At 47.6% G+C, this 18,273-nt stretch overlaps 2 protein-coding genes across 5 annotated transcripts in view; one reads left to right on the top strand and one right to left on the bottom strand.

Annotated features, from left to right (window-relative positions):
* The window catches only part of PER3 (period circadian regulator 3), a 31,739-nt gene extending 26,263 nt beyond the window's left edge, over positions 1–5,476 (top strand). For 3 of the 4 annotated variants that reach the window (XM_028740504.2, XM_028740505.2, XM_077931428.1), the window contains exons 20-22: positions 1,832–2,012; positions 3,053–3,203; positions 4,183–5,476. In XM_028740504.2, the coding sequence (XP_028596337.2) occupies positions 1,832–2,012; positions 3,053–3,203; positions 4,183–4,317 (467 nt within the window). In that variant the 3' untranslated portion in view covers positions 4,318–5,476. The remainder of the gene's footprint in view (positions 1–1,831; positions 2,013–3,052; positions 3,204–4,182) is intronic. The other variant, XM_028740507.2, reaches the window with a different exon arrangement.
* Positions 5,477–6,432: 956 nt separating this feature from the next.
* UTS2 (urotensin 2) lies at positions 6,433–10,663 on the bottom strand. Its single transcript, XM_028741672.2, has 4 exons — positions 10,501–10,663; positions 7,793–7,915; positions 6,938–6,984; positions 6,433–6,780 (listed from the first exon to the last, which is right to left on the bottom strand). The coding sequence occupies exons 1-4, from the start codon at positions 10,598–10,600 to the stop codon at positions 6,664–6,666; spliced, it is 387 nt and encodes a 128-aa protein (XP_028597505.2). The 5' UTR covers positions 10,601–10,663; the 3' UTR covers positions 6,433–6,663.
* Positions 10,664–18,273: the final 7,610 nt, after the last annotated feature.

Below are 18,273 nucleotides of genomic sequence, written 5' to 3'. Positions count from 1 at the left end.
TCAAGTGAAGAAAATGTAGCAGATGTGTTAACTAAACCATTGGCAAAGATAAAGAACAAGCGAATGTGCAAGGGTTTAGGTTTGCTGGAAAAATGATCTCCTACATAGGTGTATTTGATGTTAATTGTTCAGCAGAATCTGTGAGGGGGTGTTCAGTTTCTGTTAATTGGTTCTCGTGGGAAACTTGCAGATTCTAGCTTCGCACAATTAACTCAAGCTGGTGTCAATTTACTCTTGGCAGAAAGCCCAGGTCTGCTTGACCTAGAAACTACTCACTCTGATTGGTTAACGACCAGCACTCTGCTCTGTTATCAAGGGATTGCTAGCTCAGTTTGAAGTGAGGTGTTGTTAGGAGTAGAAGTGCTGTGTATGGTTTTGAGAGAGAGAAAGAGAGGGTTTATTTTACTTTTACTTGTATGCAGAAACTCTGCTGTTTTATTTTCTCCTTTTTAATAAATCCTGTAAATAGTTATTCTGAGTCTAGCTGACTTGTCATTACTGCCGCAACTAGCTTCTTCGCTGTGCAGGAAAACTCTGCTACGTTTGGGCTAAAGCCAGTAGGGCTATGCCTGACACTCCAAAGTTCCATGAGTTCCATCCCTTAATTATTTTGATTGCCCTGTTTGAACCTTTTCCTGCTCTGCAATATGCTTTTTGAGGTGAGGTGATCAGACAATACACAATATGGTCATACCTCAGGTTACAGACGCTTCGGGTTGCGCAATTTCAGGTTGCGCACTGCGCCGAACCCGGAAGTACCGGAACGGGTTATTTCCGGGTTTCGGCGCATGCGCAGAAGCACCAAATCACACTTTGTGCATGCGCAAAAGTGCCAAATCGCAACCCGTGCATTCACAGAAGCGGTGCTGTGGGTTGCAAATTTGCTTCCCGCACGGATCACGTTCGCAACCCGAGCGTCCACTATACTTCAAAGGCACTCACACAACACTTTTGTATAAGGGCATTTGTGATATCAGCAGTTTTACTTTCAATTCCTTTCCTAACGATCTCTAGCGTGGAATTTGCCTTTTTCACCACTGCTACACACTGGATCAACGTCTTCAGTGAGCTATCTGCTACAATCCCATTCTGACCCCATGAGCATATATGTGAAATTAGAATTTTTTGCTCCCGTGTGCATCACTTTGCACTTGCTTACACTGAATATCATGTTATAATTTCCTGCGCATAGACCCCGCTTTGGAGCTCCTCAGAAATCCCTCTTTGTTTTAACCACTTTGGACAATTTGGCATCAACAGCAAACAAGTCTACCTGAGCGCTCACCTCAACTCTAGATCATTTGTGAACAAGTTAAAAAACACAGGGCCCAGTACCAATCCTAGGGGGATTCTAGATCTCTCCTTTTGGAGGATTGCCCCTTGATTCATACTGCTTAACAAGTTCCTTATCCACAGGAGGATCACTCCTCAGCAATTTCATGTTTTTGCTCTCAGGTGCATGTTATCCAGACCCAGTGATTTGTCAGTCTTTAATTTGTCAATAAAAACTGCCCCTTGTCACTGCTGTTTGCTTCAGTTCCTCAGACTCCCTTCCTGTGAAAGTAGTTCAGGCACAGGAGGGATCTGCCCTGCGTCTCCCACTGTGAAGACAGATGCAAAAAATTTGCCTTGGGATCTCTGCAGCCCCTTTTTCTTGAGTGACTGGGCCACAACTTAGAAGGAGAGGAAGTGCTGTGTGTGTTGGCTTCCACAGAAAGAGAAGCCCAAAGGGATTTGCTAGCAGGGGAACGGCCACCCTCCTCCCTGCCTTGAGATTGGCCTATGCAGAAACCCACATTTCATTCTTGTCCACCCACCTGTCTCCGAACAGGCAGCGGAAACAGCAGCAAATACTTTGCCAGCAATGATTCCTCCGAGGTCTCAAAAAGGGGGAAGAACAGTGAAGAAGGAGGAGAAGAGGTGGAACGGCCACCGCGGCCAGCCAGGTTGGTGTGGAGGACAGTGAATAGTTTGCCTGAACCAATCCAGATGACCTACCAAATGCCAAAGCGGTGAGAAAACGCCTTTGCTTTGCTACTTCTCCAAACTAGGTAGGCCCTCCTGCCTTCCAGAAGGCAGCGCTGGGAAAATTGGGATGGGGAAGGGCAAGCAGTTCAAGAAGGGGAGCAAAATAGGATTTCCGTAGCTTAGTCACCAGCAGGCCCCGTGATGTTTGCCCCCTTGTGAGGTGCTGGGCACATTGGGTTTTTATTGTTGCTGGGAGTGGTGGCTATTGATGGAAGTCTTCTCCATCAAGGAAAATCTCCCGAAACTCTCACAGGCACCACCCCGGTCTGTCTCCGCACTGGAGCAGAAAGAGCACGTTCTGATGAGCATCTTAACACAATGGATGAAGTGCGGAATGTTTTTGTTTTTTTAATAATGGGCCAGGAAGAGAGGTAAATGGAGGAAAGGAGAGCCATGGGCAGCCCAGTCCCGGGTGGATGGATGGATGTGTTGCCAAGGGGCAGATCTGCATTTCATGCAGAGTCTTTGGAATTACAATTGGGAGGTCCTCTCATCACTCTGCTGCCTGTTCCCTAGGCTGTTGTTGAGAAGGCAGAGGCAGCCCTGAAATGTCTTTGGAGTTGTTTTCAGGAACCTGAAGGGATGGACCAATTTGAGGAAAGGCTTATAAAGAACAGAGAAGTGCTTTGGGTAGGGCTTAGGTTTTGCATCCAACTGCAAAATATGGGTGGCAGAGAGATTGTGATTGCAAAGCAGGGAAGATTCAGTTCAGAAGGGATCTGTTGGGCCTCCAGATATTGGATTGTCTAAACTGCGCCCTAACGTCCCCCAGGATCAATGACCAGGGACAACAGCAATGGGAGTTGCAGCCCTCCAGGCATGGCTGGGGTACAAAAGGCCTGCTTTTCTGCAGCTTTAGCAGCTAATGTTGTTTTAAGGCTTTTAAGATTTTGGAGGGTGCTGCACCTTCTCTGTAGGACTCTGGGTGGTGAAAACTAGCTGAACTTTATGCAGAAGGTTGTAGGAGGAGGTGATGTCAGGATTTTGGTGCCTTTTTATCTAGCCAGCTTCTCATCTCTTGCAGAATTGCAGAGGAGGTGCTGAAAGAGGACCTGGAGAAGCTGGCCACCCTGGAGAGCAAGCAGCCCTGTTTCTCGGAAGGGCAGAAGGAGGAGCTGGCAGAGGTCCACCCCTGGATTCGCACCCAGACTGTCCCCCAAGAAATTGACACCCAAGTAAGGAAACCTGGGTGCATGGAAGCTGGTACTGTGGGTTTCAAATCCATGTGCTCTCACTGTACTCTTTCCGGCAACTGCTCAAAACATTTTTGTTAGGGCCAGCCCATCTGAACACATAGAAGCTGCATGCGATTTACTTCCTTTTAACCACTGCTGACTTCAGTCATCTTTTGAATACTCTTAAATACCTGCTTTTAACTGTGTTTTATCAATCATTTTAATGTTCTGTTGCATATTTTTGTAAACTGTTTAGGAGCTCTCTTACCATCATGCAGTTTATAATATATAACAACAAATTCAATTTAAAAAACACACACACTTCTTTTCCTTTCAAATTGAGTTTGAGCCTTAGTGCAACATACTATTCAGTAACTGTCCTCAAGTAGAGATGGGAAGGCCTGGGAAAAAACCAGAAAAATTGCGGGGGTGGGGGGACACAGACAGGTTTCCCTCGATTTTTTCCAAAGCCGTTTTTTAGAAGTCCATGAGAAAAATGACGAAGAGGAGGAAGAAATGAAAAATGATAGTAGTAGTTCAGAAAATGAGATAGAATAAACTGCATGTATATGTTTTGTCTTCCGTATTTTTTTTTTAAAAAACACTACTCCAAGGGTAGACCTATGGAACTTAAATATTGAGTTGGACCTTAACTATATTTGCTATTGGTGCTGTGGCAAATCTGATTATTTTTTATGTTGATGGTTTCTTGCTTTTTTGGTTGCTTTTGAGGGAAAGGGGTGGTGGTTACCTGTTTTATTGCAACTCACACAATTTGTAAAACTACTCCACACTGAACTTTTTTTTTCCAATTTTTCCAAAATTTCTATTTTGGAAAACAGGGGGAAACAGTTTTTTTTCTCATGGCCTCAAAATTTCTGGAAATTGTACATCTCTAAGTTGGAGCAGGTGGACCTTTCGTCCTGCCCAGGAGGGCTCCATTCTTCCATGTTACTCACCAACTTCCTTCCCTTGCTAGGGCTGCATCATGTGTGACAACAGGAATGCCGGCTTGACTGGTGTTGGCGGGCTGGAAGACAGAGATCCTCAAGAGGAGGACAGCAAGGACCTCCTTGATGAGACACTGCTGCTTCCACTACAGGCACCGCCCTAGAGAAGTCCGCCCTTCCTGTGCACGTGACCCGGCTCATCTTTCCCTCTGGCTCTCCAAGATGCTGGTTCCAAAGGCTCACCCCTCATGCCACTCCAAAATTTCTGAAATTATGGCAACTAATAGTTGGTTCTTGTTTGGGACAAAGCGGCAAGGGCCCCACTACAAAAGACCATTTGGTTCCCAGAATCCATGAGTAGTCAGGTGCGCATGTGCTCAACACACACACACACACACACACACACACACACACACACACACCATCTCCACCAATGGGGCTTCCCCATTGGAGCTGGATTAATGCCTGGAGATCATCTGGCCAGATCTTGTCCAGTCCTTCCTTTTCATGGCAGAGAGCCAGATTTTCCTCTCTCCCACCCCTGGAGGGCCACCCACCTGTCAATCACCTTAGGTGATAGCAGTGTCAGGTGATGCTTTTCTGTTTGAAGCCAACTGCGGGGTTTTCAGGCAGTTCTGTGTAGACGGTGCTCCTCTCCTGCCACTACTTTTGTTGAAACAATTTTGGCTCATCAAGGAATATATTAGGGTTATCGTCGTCGAGGGCTGTCAAATTTTTCAGAAGTAGAAATAGCAGCATTTTAAACTGACAAAACTCTCTTCCTGGAGTTCCCTCATTTCTGCCTTTGAATTACGCCCAGGATCTGCCTTCTCTTGGCTTGGTGTGATGCCAGGCAGTTAGCCGGGAAAGGAAGGGAGAGTTATTTTCCCCCTCCTTGGGAACCACTTTCTTAAAGAAGAAGAAGAAGAAAAAGTTGTCACCAACTAAGTTTTCTTCAGAGTAGTCCCATTAATGCACCTAACGTAGCCAGGACATTTTAACTTCTGTGGACCTACTCTGAGTAGGACTCATGTGCTACAACCCAGTATATATAATGTTGATGCTGCTGATAGAGACCATGTCACCTGCCGCAGCTCAGGAGGATTTGCTCTAGGAATGGGACACACACACACACACCCCATTGCAAGCCACAATGTAGAATGTATAGTTCCAATTAGTTATTGGATTTATAAACTGGTTTTGGGGCAATAAACTTGTTTGTACCATACTTTTCAATATGCGCGTTTTTAAAAGGTGACCTGTTTGCGCGTGAGATGGGGAGAATTTTTCTCTTTTTGAAACAAAATAAAATGTGAAAATTTTCTTCCTGAGTGTCATTTTGCAATTTAAAATGCAGCCCCAGCACCTTCTTCTTTCTTCACCACCACCAACAACAACCACAACATGGTGCCTTTCTGCTGTTGGACCTTCCTATCATTGGGGAAGTGAAGGGGAGCCTTGTCAGAAAGAAAAAAAAAAGTTTAATTGGTTTCAGTCTTTACACATTTTGAGTGAAAAACACAGGACGGGGATTGCAGAACCTGCTTCAGAATTAAGTAAAGGCAAATTGGCAGCGGCAACAGGATAACTCATAATTTCATCCGAGTTGATGGCTACACTTAATTGTTTTGATTCTAAGAAGGACCTTGCATTTGCTCGCTGTTCCATCTGAGGCTTGTTTACTCTTTGAGAGACACTGCAAATCTTCCCAAACTATGTCAAAGCCATAGAGAGGAAGTGCTTCCTTCAGCGGAGCTGGTTCTTCTTAAATCACATCAACTTTCCGTGCATTTTATCTGATTGCAGCATGATGCTCCCGCCAGAGAGGCAGAGATTTATGACGGGCATCTTCCAAAGAGCTGCCGCCCATTCATCATTGCCAGCTCCACTCTTCATCTGAGGTCGAGGGACAGGCTGTCATGTCTGTGCCTAAAAATGAGAGCGGAGGTTGCAGGGGGTAGAGAGCCTTTTAAAAAAAGTTAATTGGGTTTGATTGTCATAAAGGAATAGTCAGTCTAGGGACACTCAGTTCAATGCCAGCAGAGTCAGTGACAGCTAAAGTTTGCCATTTCCGCTGCTCTCCTTAATTGGGACAGAAATGTCTGGCCTTCCTTTCCCAGTGCTCTCCACCCCCCCACCCCCATAGAGAAACTACTAAGTGTTTTTCCTGCCTCCCTTCCGCTGGCCTGGCAGAGCATAACACACAAAGAAAGACTCAAAGCCTATCCACGCAGACAGGAACCACCGAAGGAAGAAAACAATTCTTTGCTTACAAGATCTTAGCAAACCAGATAGGATTTATTCCTCTCGCAAACAGCAAGGATCATAGAGGTTGTGGTCTGGAGTGTGATTTGTTTTTGCCAGCTTCACATTTCTTTATTTTAATCTTTTAAATATGCACAAATCTATATGCAGGGTTCTAGGATTCTTCTTGATGACATAAATAAAGGAGCCAGAATGGGGAGTGGGAGGGGGTGTCCAGTTGGCCATCAGCCACTCCCAGCCATCAGTTACACGCAGTATTTCCAGAAACATTCGGAGAGGTTTCCACGCTTCTTGTACTGCTTCCTGTCTGTGGCTAGCAAGCGGCTCAGCAGCGTGTTCTGGGGGAGGTTTCCGAAGAGTACCTAAGAAAAGCGAACAGAAATATGGGAAAGGCATGTTGAGCCATGTAAGGAGGGTTGACCGAGAGTCCCTGGCCACACGCTGAGAACCCAGCAGAGCCACAGCACCCATAACAAGAAGAAAAGCTTTCAAATGGCCTTGGGGGTGGGGGCTTCTCACCTCTTTGACATTTTCCCTCGATGGCATAAAGCCTCTGGGCTGGAGACCTGGAACAAAAAGAAAAGATACATTCAGGCATTGCTTTCTCCTTTGGAAAGGTGAGGCTGGCTTGGGTCGTGGCCCATGTTCCACCCTTGGTTTGGTCCCCTTCCCCAGCTGCCCTTGGTGGGAGCTTTTGGACGTTGCTTCCTATGACAGGAGTTGACAGAGTCAAAGGGGGCAGTGTGCCCATGCTCTCTTTCAGCTCATGGTTGGCGCTGGTCAAACCAGTTTGCCAGCTCTCTTAATCCTAGAGGGGAAGAAGAAGAGCCTCTGCTCAACGTTTCCTCTTTGGATGGGAGTTTTCCAAATTAAAAATAACAAAACAAAAAAGTAAAAATACCAGGCATTTCCCTATTCTGCCCCTCCCCAGCATCTCGCTTATCAGGACTTTCTTATCTCACCTTTTCTATACCCAAGGTGACTTTCTTCCCACTTGATCCTAACAACAACAACCCTGTGAAGAGGCAAGAACTGGCCCAAGTGAGAGTTTGTGGCCAAGCGGAGATTCGAAGCCCCCTAATCACTACACCAGGGGTCTTCCGCCCTTTCAAATCCACCTGCTGCAGTTGCACCCAGCCTTGGATCAGGCCATAGGTCCTGACCCATCAGTCTGAAGACCCCTGGCTCTGTTTTGAATGCTCCCTGGTTTGCTAGGCTGCATGGAGTGCAAAAGAAGGTGAACAGGTAGTCTTAAGGGCAGGTATGGTGTGGGCGGCTTCAACCCTTGGAGCAGGATCCACTGGGAAGCAGCGTTGCAATAATGTCCTGCCTGGCTTGCTCCTCCAGAGGCGAGAGGGGGTGTCTCTGTCTTACCTGCTTTCCTCAGAGTGTCTTCCACCTGTGCTCCCACTAATCCCCGTGGGGTCTGCATGAGGGAGGACCCTCTGTTCCTGCTGCTCAGGGCCTCCAGAGTTATCCTGGCATCTTCATCAGTGGCTGTAAGGAGAGAACGACACACACAGCCTGAGGGGGGACCCTCTGCCTTGTCATGGGCCAACTGAGGCATAGTGGGTGGCAATTGAAACGCGTGTGGTAGTAGATCCCCCCCCCCAAAGGGGCTCTGCACAATCCACCCACCTTCTTCTCTTTTTCCCTGCAAAAGAGAGCCCCCCCTACCCAGTAGCTTTCCCCCTGCGTTATTCTGTCACCTTTAAGAGTGTAAGATCAGACCAAAGTCCTCCAGTGTCTATGGGGCAGCTTGCCCCCTGCTACTCTATTGGGCTCACCCTCTGCTCTTCAGAGGGCCCCTGCATCTAGGGCATACTATGGGGCGGGAGCCAGGAAGGCCCCTTGGCCCGGGGCCTCAAGGGCCCCCTCAGATTTAGATGCCAATTTTTGGACATTGGATAAACTTGCTTTTATGCACATCGGACAAAAACCTCTCTCTCTCTCTCTCTCTCTCTCTCTCACACACACACACACTCACACACACACACACACACACACACACACACACACACACACAGCTTATAACTGCAAATTTAAGCAAAGAAGATACATAGTTTAGTAAAATGATACTTTTTCTTGTTAACTGATACCTATTAACATTTGGGGCAATTCCAGGTTCTGATGGGGTCTGCCTGCCTGTACTGAAAAGGGTGTGTGAACTGAGGCCCACAGGCTTGTGGCTCTGAGTTTGTGGGCCTCTGTAGTTTGTTGTTATTCCTGTTGTTTGCGTATGTGTGTTTTTAATATATTTCTCACTTTTTATAAACCTCTGTTGGCCTCTTTCAAGACGCCTCTTGTTTGAATCTTGACTTTAAAGCTCCTCTGCATTAGCACTGAAAATGTCTCTGTTCTTATTATTTTCTCCCACTCTGTCTGCTTCTGATATGAATTGTGACTTTTTGTAAGAAAGCACATTATGTGCACACAAGGAAGATGCACAGACAGGTAATGGCGGTGTGTGCTTTGCACATAAATTATAATCGCATTCCCCTGGGCAGTAGTATTCACAATATTTTTAAAATGCCATTTGCACAGCAATTTGCAGCACAATCCTAAACATATCTACTCAGAAGTAAGTTTTATTGAATTCAGTGGGGCTTACTCCCAGGTAAGTGGGCTTAGAACTGCTGCCAAAATATTTGAGAATCAGGAGTTTCCAATGCCAATTTCTCCCATCCAGTCTGTGCATTTAGTACTCAGACTTGCTCTCAGGCAGATTATTTTTATTTACTGCTGTGAGTCTGAAGCAATAAAAGGAAGCAGCTTTCGGTTGTTGAATGCCCTATTTTGTTTTTCTGTGCTGGCTCGCCGTTTTTAATTTTCATTATAGGTAGGAATGTCAAAAGCTGGGCCTCTGAGAGGCTCAGCCTGCCCTCGGACATGCCTTTTTAAAAAGGCCATCTAAGCTGCTTGTGGCAAGGAGTTCCATAAGTGAATTAGGCTTCCTTGGGTCAGACCTGTCCTGCTGCAAGTGAAGAACTGTGGCTCAAAACCTTTGCCTCCCTCCTCACCCCAGCCAGAAAGGATCATGTCAGGGTCTGGCGTTCCTCTGCAGCCAAAGTCCCCCCCAGTTTCTTTCTGCAGGCCTCCAGCAGCGTCAACCGCCCACCTCATCCTTTGACAAGGAGCAGATCTCAGTGACCTACAAAGGCTGCTACAATGGCCATTCCCAGGGATGAGTGGCTTTCATGGGCATTCATTTTCTTCTGTCATTATTAAACGTCAGGAGGAAAAGCTTCTCAATGGATGGACTGATGCTCTTTCAAAGATCCTCGTATTTGGCAGTGCCTAGTGCAGGAGCCATTTCCAGTGGGGGGGGGGGGCGGTTAGAATAGATGACCTGCAAGGTCCCTTCCAACTCTGCAATTTTACAATTCTCTGATTCTGTATCCTGATAGGTTCCCGGCAAAGGGCTTGCCGGTTCCCCGATGTGCCTGTTGATCATCCCTTGAGGGTCAATTTAGGGCACCAGGGGCTCCCTTAAGCCGACACCCAGCTTCTAGTCCTCAAGCAATCGGCACACCTGTGTGAACTGGGATGCTTATCCATTTATTTATATTAGGAAATTGATATGCTTTGCCCAAAGGCCCTTAGGGCGGTTCCTGTCATAATAATAAATGATGCAATAACCACCCAACACAAGAACTTAAAACAATTGTATCAGCCCAAATCCTATTTAAAGCAGCAATGTCGACCCATTCATAAATCTCTTGGCTGTTCCTCTCCTTGGGAACATGAGAAGCTGCCTTATGCTGTATCAGCCTGTTGGACCGTCTAACTTAGTGTTGTGCACACTAGCTGGCAGCAGTTTTCAAAGGTCTCAGGCCAGCGGGGATTGAACCAGGGACCTTCTGCATGCAAGGCAGATGCTTTGCCACTGAGCTATGAGGGCAAACTCCTGCTGGAAGAGGCGTGTCTTACCTGTTCCCTAAAAGAAGGGGTGTGACTGGATGCCCCGCAGTGGGGGAGATAGTTCCCCAAATCTCTCTCCCTTGGCTTTTCTGGTCTCCTGAATCTATTCTTCCACAACCAAACAATGTCTTACTGAGCAAATGGAAAGGGAGAGGACTTACCTGGGAGCCAGTAGGACCCTTCGCTGGCCACAGGGATTGCCCACAGTGGGCCAGAGAGACTGGCAAGGGAGAGGCAGATCCAGGTCAGCTTGTCCATCATGCCTCCCCAAAACGTCAGCGCTGAGATTCCCACCTGGCTGATGCGTCTTCTCCTGCTGTTGCCCCCATCATGTGCTTTTATGCCATAGGTCCACCCGTGATGGCGAGTGACCTCATGACTCCACCCAGCGCGGATTCTCCAATGGCTGTCTCGTCCGTGGAAGTGGCAACGCAAGCACGCTCTTCGCATTGATGTCATCTTTCAGAGTAGCGGTTCTCAGACAATAAATTTACTGTCTCGTTGGCCCGGTGGACAAAGCGAACATGATCTCCGACGAGGGGTGGGGTGGGGAAAGAGCAGGGAAAAAAGTTTATAAATCGGGCATAAAATAAAAGAGAGCACCTTCCAGCGATAAATCATGAGCTTAATGAAAGAGCTGGACGTCATTTGAAATGGGCAGAGTATTGAAATGGCTGATTTATGAACCTGGGCAGGCCTGACGCAAAGGATCTGGGACTGAACGGATTGCGCTTTTTCTCACTTCCCTCCCCCCTCCATCTTTTGGGAAGATGGATGAATGAGAATGAGAATGTTTGAAGCTGCCATGCCAAGATGGTGAAGCACACGAGGAGGGAATGACAGATCCTATTTCAACTTCTTCACATCAAGGAAAGTTGAGATGAAGTTCTCGGTGGACTTTTTCCCATTTTGTTTTTTTCTTCTTCCCTTTCCCCACTTGCTGATGCCACATGCAAGAGGGATATAGGTGATCTGCCACGGCATTATAAAAAAACATCAACATGTACGCAACCATGTCCAAAGAGCACAAGGGTGGTGTATTCATCTCAGCTGCAGTGCACCATGCCAGCAACGCTGGTCTTATGTGGGAATGTCAGCAACGACACTGAGCCGGTTGGTTGGCCGTGCCTGCCCCACTCTTGAGGGCCGGTGAGAGTATGACCAGAAAAGGGCAGAGGCAAAAAAAGGAGGAGTCCCTCTAGGCAGGGACTGTGGGGCTGCCACAGATAGCCGAGTGCCTCTTATGTGAAAAGACGTACGCTCCCTCAATGGTCACCTGGTGATGGACTCCGCTGGTCCAGTTTCCCAATATCCTCCAACTAAAGATACCCACTTTTAGTCCCTGATTGGCATGGCTGGCCCAAGATATCTGGGCACCTGAGGCAGGCCCCAAAATGGCACCTCCCTCTCTGCCAGGGAAGAAGGGCTGGGGTGGGGGAAAAGATTGATATTGGGATCTGCTGCCCCAGTGGATTCTGTTGCCTGAGGCGGGTTCCTCATCTTGCCTCATGGGAGAGCTGGCCTGGCCGATTGGGCCTCCTCTATGTCCAAAGATTGAGGCAAAGGAAGCCCAGAGGAGGTGCTGTGAGTGTCATGGATTGTGTGGAGTGCATTGCACCCCTGCACCAACCTCCTGGGGATTGGGCTCCTGAGGATGAAACGTGGACCTTTTGCTTTCAAAGCAGGTGCTTCTAATTATTCAGGTCATTTATTTTCCCCTCCTGTCAAAAATAGGCCCATTGAAATATTTAGAAAGCATAAAGGTTAAAGCTGGGGTCAGGGAGTGTCCGCAGTAGGCTTCCCCGGCCTGCTGCCCTTCAGATGTTTTGGATCACAGCTTCCATCAACCTCAGCCGACACAGCTGTATGATGCTGCTGCTGGGGCTGCTGGGAATTGTAGTCCAAAACATCTGGAGGGTGTCAGGTTGAGGAAAGCTGTTTTAGGGAGAGGAAAGGGCCATGGCAGAATGGTCAGTGTGTATGTTCGGGTGCAATACATTTATTCCTTCAGCCTGCCGTCATCTCGGGTCAAACAGGTTTGTAGGTTTGTAGGTATTTCAACAATCCAAAAAGCCTGTTTGACCAGAGACCAGATAAGTCACCAGCCAAATCTGCGCATAAATTCGATTCAAGCTTTAGTTTAACTCATTGACGAGGCTGCAAGTCAAGGGCACAGGCTTTTATTTTGAGGGGTTATCATTTCTTTCGGAAAAAATATCATCATTGGGAAGGGGGAAAATATGGTCATGAACAGCATAAGATCAACAATACTTTGCTTACCATTGCGCTACAGGGACATGGAATGAAAGCAAAAGTATGGGCAATGGCCTTTCTTTCAAACTATGAAGTTTAGTTCATTTCTAAGCCACTTGAGACTTCAGAAGGTGAAAGAGGCACTAGCATTGAGGGTTGTTTTTTTTTTGTGGTTGTTTTTTTTGTTTGTTTTTTTTGTAGCCATGGGCCAATGTGGCTCCTGGCTTTATCTAAAGTCAGTTTCTGAGGGTCACAAGTGAAGCAAAATATAGTAAGAGCTGTCCTTGGAGGTTTTCAAACGGTAGCTGGATGGCCATCTCTCATGGATGCTTTAGCTGAGATTCCTACATTGCAGGGGGTTGGACTAGATGACCCCTGGGGTCCCAACTCTACGATTCCACGATTCCCATGTTGCCCACTGTGAGAACAAGAGGCTAGGTGGGCCGCATTTGCTCTGACCCAGCAGGCCTCTTCTAATTGCTACGGGAGTCGGAAAGTTGGATGATTAATCGGCATGCCGGGCTCAAATGGATTGACAGCTCTCTCTTGATGGGAGAGGAGCCGGCTGCCTCCTCCGGCCCGCTCCTTCTATCTCCTCCTCGGTGACTCATGGGCCTCATTTCATTTTGCTGTAGCGCAAAGTAATTAGGTCTGTGTGGAGACGGCGCGACCTCATTGCTCACAACAAACCCTTCTTCTCCTTCAACAAATTGCCAGTGACAAAAGCGTCAACCTCCACTCGGAGGAGCCACAGCGGAAAGCTAATGAAGGGAGACCTTCTTGAGAAGGTGCAGCCCACAGAGGTGCGTCATGAAGAGGCTGGCAGCGGTGGGTGGGGGTTGCCTGTGCCCTCCTGCCTTCACCTTGGCTGCTCATCGCCTCTGGCCCATGACGGTGGCATCTTCCGACACAAACGGACGTCAGTTGGCACTGCAGCGGCACGGAGATGAACCAAGAAGTGTTGAGGCGGAGGACATGGAGGGAAGATTTCCGACAATGGCAGTGTTATAAGAAAAAACCTGCTCCTTTTCTCTTATGGGGTATCCAAGAGCCCATATAGAGTCCTTAAGTGGGTCCCCTATTGGTAGGAGAAAATAACAGAGGCCAACCTGAGTACAGTGGTGGTACCTCGGGTTACAGACGCTTCAGGTTACAGACACTTCAGGTTACAGATTCTGCTAACCCAGAAATAGTACCTCGGGTTAAGAAATTTGCTTCAGGATGAGAACAGAAATTGTGCAGCAGTGGTGTGGCAGCAGCTGGAGGCCCCATTAGCTAAAGTGTTTCCTCAGGTTAACAGTTTCAGGTTCTCTGGAACGAATTAAGTTCTTAACCCAAGGTACCACTGTATATTGAGAAGCAAAGCAGCTAGTAAGCCTGATCTTTCTTAAACTGTTGCAACGGGGTGGGGTCCCCACTCACCACACGCAGGAGGGAGGAGCACACCGAACAACGGTGCACAAGCCCTTATATAGACTTTTGAAATTGCCCACCCTGTAGCCCAAGACCCCCCCCCCAAAACACCATACATACATCACAGAAGGAGGAGTCTACAGCAGGGGAGGCGGTCTACAGCGGTCTAAATCCGGCCTCCCAGGATACCTGATAATGGTCACTGATTGCTTTACCTGGGCAGCCCGGCTATTCTTTTGTGATGGTTAATACTTTAGTTCCTGAATCCAGGTCTCAGGCTCACCCTATTCATACACAAATACGCCCTGAAGACAGGATTTGTAAGCAAAAGACAATGGGGAGGCTTTCCCATTTCCTTCCTCCTTGCAGAGAAATATTTGAGGTCAATTTGGGAGAGTCAAAATGGATTCAGGATTGCTCTCCTGTACTATTTCAGACGCAGGTGGCGCTGTGGGTTAAACCACAGAGCATAGGACTTGCTGATCAGAAGGTCGGCGGTTCGAATCCCCGCGACAGGGTGAGCTCCCGTTTCTCAGTCCCAGCTCCTGCCAACCTAGTAGTTCGAAAGCACGTCAAAGTGCAAGTAGATAAATAGGTACCGCTCTGGCAGGAAGGTAAACAGCATTTCCGTGTGCTGCTCTCGCTCCCCAGAAGTGGCTTAGTCATGCTGGCCACATGACCCGGAAGCTGTATGCCGGCTCCCTCGGCCAATAAAGTGAGATGAGCGCTGCAACCCCAGAGTCGGCCATGACTGGACCTAATGGTCAGGGGTCCCTTTACCTTTACTATTTCAGACACAGTGTTTATATACTTATGTATGTGTTTGCCTTGTACATTTATGAACATTTAATTTATATTTGAGACCTTATAATTCTTATAACAGCAGGATAAGGCCTAGAACAGTTTTTTGAGATCATAGGGGGCAGGTGCCTACTTTGGGGCAACACCAGTGCCACGCTAGGCAGCAGCCTTCCCCTTTCGTCCATTTGATGCCACCTCTGCCAAGAAGCCAGGAGCGGGCTTGCACTCTGGGCCTCCATGAAGACTCGCTGGTTCTTCCCTAAACAATCCCTCAAGCATCACACCAGGACCACGTACGTATAGCGAGGGGAGGGGAGACACAACTGCCCTGCCTTGGCAATACAAGCATCTCCTAAGAGAGGCCTCCAAACCCTTTCCCAGCTGCCAAAACATCGCTCTTTGTAGTGCCTTCTCTTGCATGGAGCCCTGCTGGGCTGGCATGTGACCCGTACAGCCCCTTCTGCCCAAGCGGAGCCTTTTCGAGCAGCACGCTGGCATTTCACAACCAAAACCCTCCCCACCCCGTTCACCATGAGGGAAAACAAGTCTGGCATGAGGCCAGAGGTGCCTCCTCACAGCCGAGTCCCCTCTCAGCCCCCGGCAAGGGCAGGCCTCCTGGGAGAGGTTGAAGAAGCTGCCCCAAAAGGAGGCCCCAGTCCTCGCTGCCTCCCAAGACGAGCAGCGACTCTTGGGGAGACGGGGAGATGTTGCGGCCTAGATGTTTAGGTTCCACTTGCTGCTCTAAAGGCAAGCCCAGCGGTGCCGCAGGGTATCGCAACTATGACATAATGCTTGTTGTTGTTTAATTGTTCAGTCGTGTCCGACTCTTCGTGACCCCATGGACCAGAGCACGCCAGGCCCTCCTGTCTTCCAATGCTTCCCGCAGCTTGGTCAAATTCATGTTCGTAGCTTCGAGAACACTGTCCAACCATCTCGTCCTCTGTCGTCCCCTTCTCCTTGTGCCCTCCATCTTTCCCAGCATCAGGGTCTTTTCCAGGGAGTCTTCTCTTCTCATGAGGTGGCCAAAGTATTGGAGCCTCAGCTTCAGGATCTGTCCTTCCAGTGAGCACTCAGGGCTGATTTCCTTAGGAATGGATAGGTTTGATCTTCTTGCAGTCCATGGGACTCTCAAGAGTCTCCTCCAGCACCATAATTCAAAAGCATCAATTGTTCGGCGATCAGCCTTCTTTATGGTCCAGCTCTCACTTCCATACATCACTTCTGGGAAAACCATAGCTTTAACTATACAGACCTTTGCCGGCAAGGTGATGTCTCTGCTTTTTAAGATGCTGTCTAGGTTTGTCATTGCTTTTCTCCCAAGAAGCAGGTGTCTTTAATTTCGTGACTGCTGTCACCATCTGCAGTGATCATGGAGCCTACCTGGAGTAGGAAGTGGCAAGCTACTCCAGTATCCCTGCCAAGAAAACTCCAATGACATAAGGCAGTGGTTCCCAATTGTTAGTCCCCAGTCCTCAGGGGGTCTGCATAACCCACCCAAGGGGTCCTTGGCACCCATTCACATAACAAAAGCTACCATTGAAATATATAAGATTCGAAAGTAAAGGGTCAGTGGCTTTGATTTTGAAAAGGGGGGGAGGGGTCCGCAGTACTTGGCCAATTGGGAGCCACTGATGTAGTGAATTGAATAGAATGGAAGGCAAGAGGCAGGAGAGGCGTCTAATTTTGGCCTTGCAGAGGGTGCCGCTGAAATTTGAAAGGTCAAAGTCCACTCCAGATTCCCCTCTCCACTTGGGTACTCTGGACTTTAAAATTTGTTTCAGAAATCTATTGCTCGGCTTGAAATTGCTTACACTACAAGTGAGGAGGCTTACAATTGCACTCTGCCAGCAGATGGCGCTGGTAACCTTGCTTGTCATTTATTTTTCCGCCCAAATGGCAGAACCCAAAAACGGGTTTGCATCTGGGGCTCTGAGGTCCCCATGCCCCATACTTTTTATAAGAGGCAATACATATATACAAACTTGTGGTTCTTAAAGGATCAAACACCGCTTGCTTATTTGCTTAATTTATGCATTGCTTCCCAAGAAACACCTCATAGCAATTAACAATAATAAAAGATCAACAGTAAAAGCAATTTCATACACAGACTTGGGAGGGAGCTCCGAAGGGTTGTGGTGCCGCCACACTAAAGGCCTGATTCCTGCATCATGTGGGGGTGGGACAGATCTCTTCTATCTGCAGCACAAAGTCTAGTCTGCAAAGCATGCTATAGAATCATAGAATTGTAGAGTTGGAAGGGGACAACGTGGGCCTTGAACCCACAACCTTGAGATTGCCTCAAGCTCTGCCGACTGAGCTACCAGCTGAGTATATAAGGGGCAAGACGCTCTCTTAGTTTATCCTGGTACCGAGCCGCATAGGGCTTTGTATACCAGGACCAGCATATTAAACTTAGTCCCGCAGCTAACTGGCAGCGGGTTCAAGGCCTTCAGCACTGGCGTAACATGAAGCCAATACTGTATTCTGCCCCCAGGGAGCAGTCCAGCTGCTCCTTTTTGCACTCGCTGCAGGTTCCAGGCCAACCACACAGAGGGCATTTCAGTAATCCAGCCTGGCAGTTTACCAGCACATGGCTGCAGCTGGTGAAAGGAACTCCTGGCCACTGAGGACAGCTGGGCTTCTATTTATTTATTTTTCCATTTTTTTAATTCATTTCATAACACAAATAAACAATACAAACAGAAATACAAACAAATTCTTGTCTTATCCTTATTTTTTCTAAACATTGTTAGGTGAGCTTCCCCAAGTCCCCCCTATCTGATTTTTATTTTACCTCACCTTTAGCAGTTTCATATATCATAATTTTTAACCATTTTTTTAATCACACTTACTTTTACCTTAAAAAATCTTCACACTTTATCACTTACAAATAATACTTTTTAAAAATACACTATCTTCTACTTCTAACCCTACAGCCCATATCCACTTCCAAAGCTATTCAAAGATTTAAACATTAACATATTTTTCCAAATATTCTTTAAACTTCTTCCAGTCTTCTTCCACTGTCTCTTCTCTCTGGTCTCGGAGTCTCCCAGTCAGTTCAGCAAGTTCCATATGGAGGACAGCTGGGCTTCTAGCGACACAGATGATGCAGGCGAATCCCTGGATTTACAAACTTACTCTTTCAGAGGGGAGTATGCAGGCAATTGTCCCAGCTGGAGAACTGGACACTCTCAGCACCTCTGCCTTGCCAGGATTCAGAATCAGTTTGTTGGCCCTCGTCCAACCGACCACTGAGTCCAGCCACTGGTCCAAGGTTTGCACAGCTTCTTCTGATTCAGATGTTACGGAGAAATTGTTCCACCAGCACACAGAGGACACTGTGCCCCGAATCACCAAATGATTGTTCCCAATGGTTAGTGTGGGAGGTTAAATAGCTCTGAGAACAAGCTGGTACCCTTCGGCACCCTACGGTACAACTGCTGCCCTCTCCCAAAATAATAATC

This window comes from Podarcis muralis, chromosome 7 (genome assembly GCF_964188315.1).
Source record: "Podarcis muralis chromosome 7, rPodMur119.hap1.1, whole genome shotgun sequence".
NCBI classification, from domain to species: Eukaryota; Metazoa; Chordata; class Lepidosauria; order Squamata; family Lacertidae; genus Podarcis; species Podarcis muralis.
The sequence above is the reverse complement of the archived record's forward strand: the minus strand, read 5'-3'. Positions and strand labels throughout refer to the sequence as shown.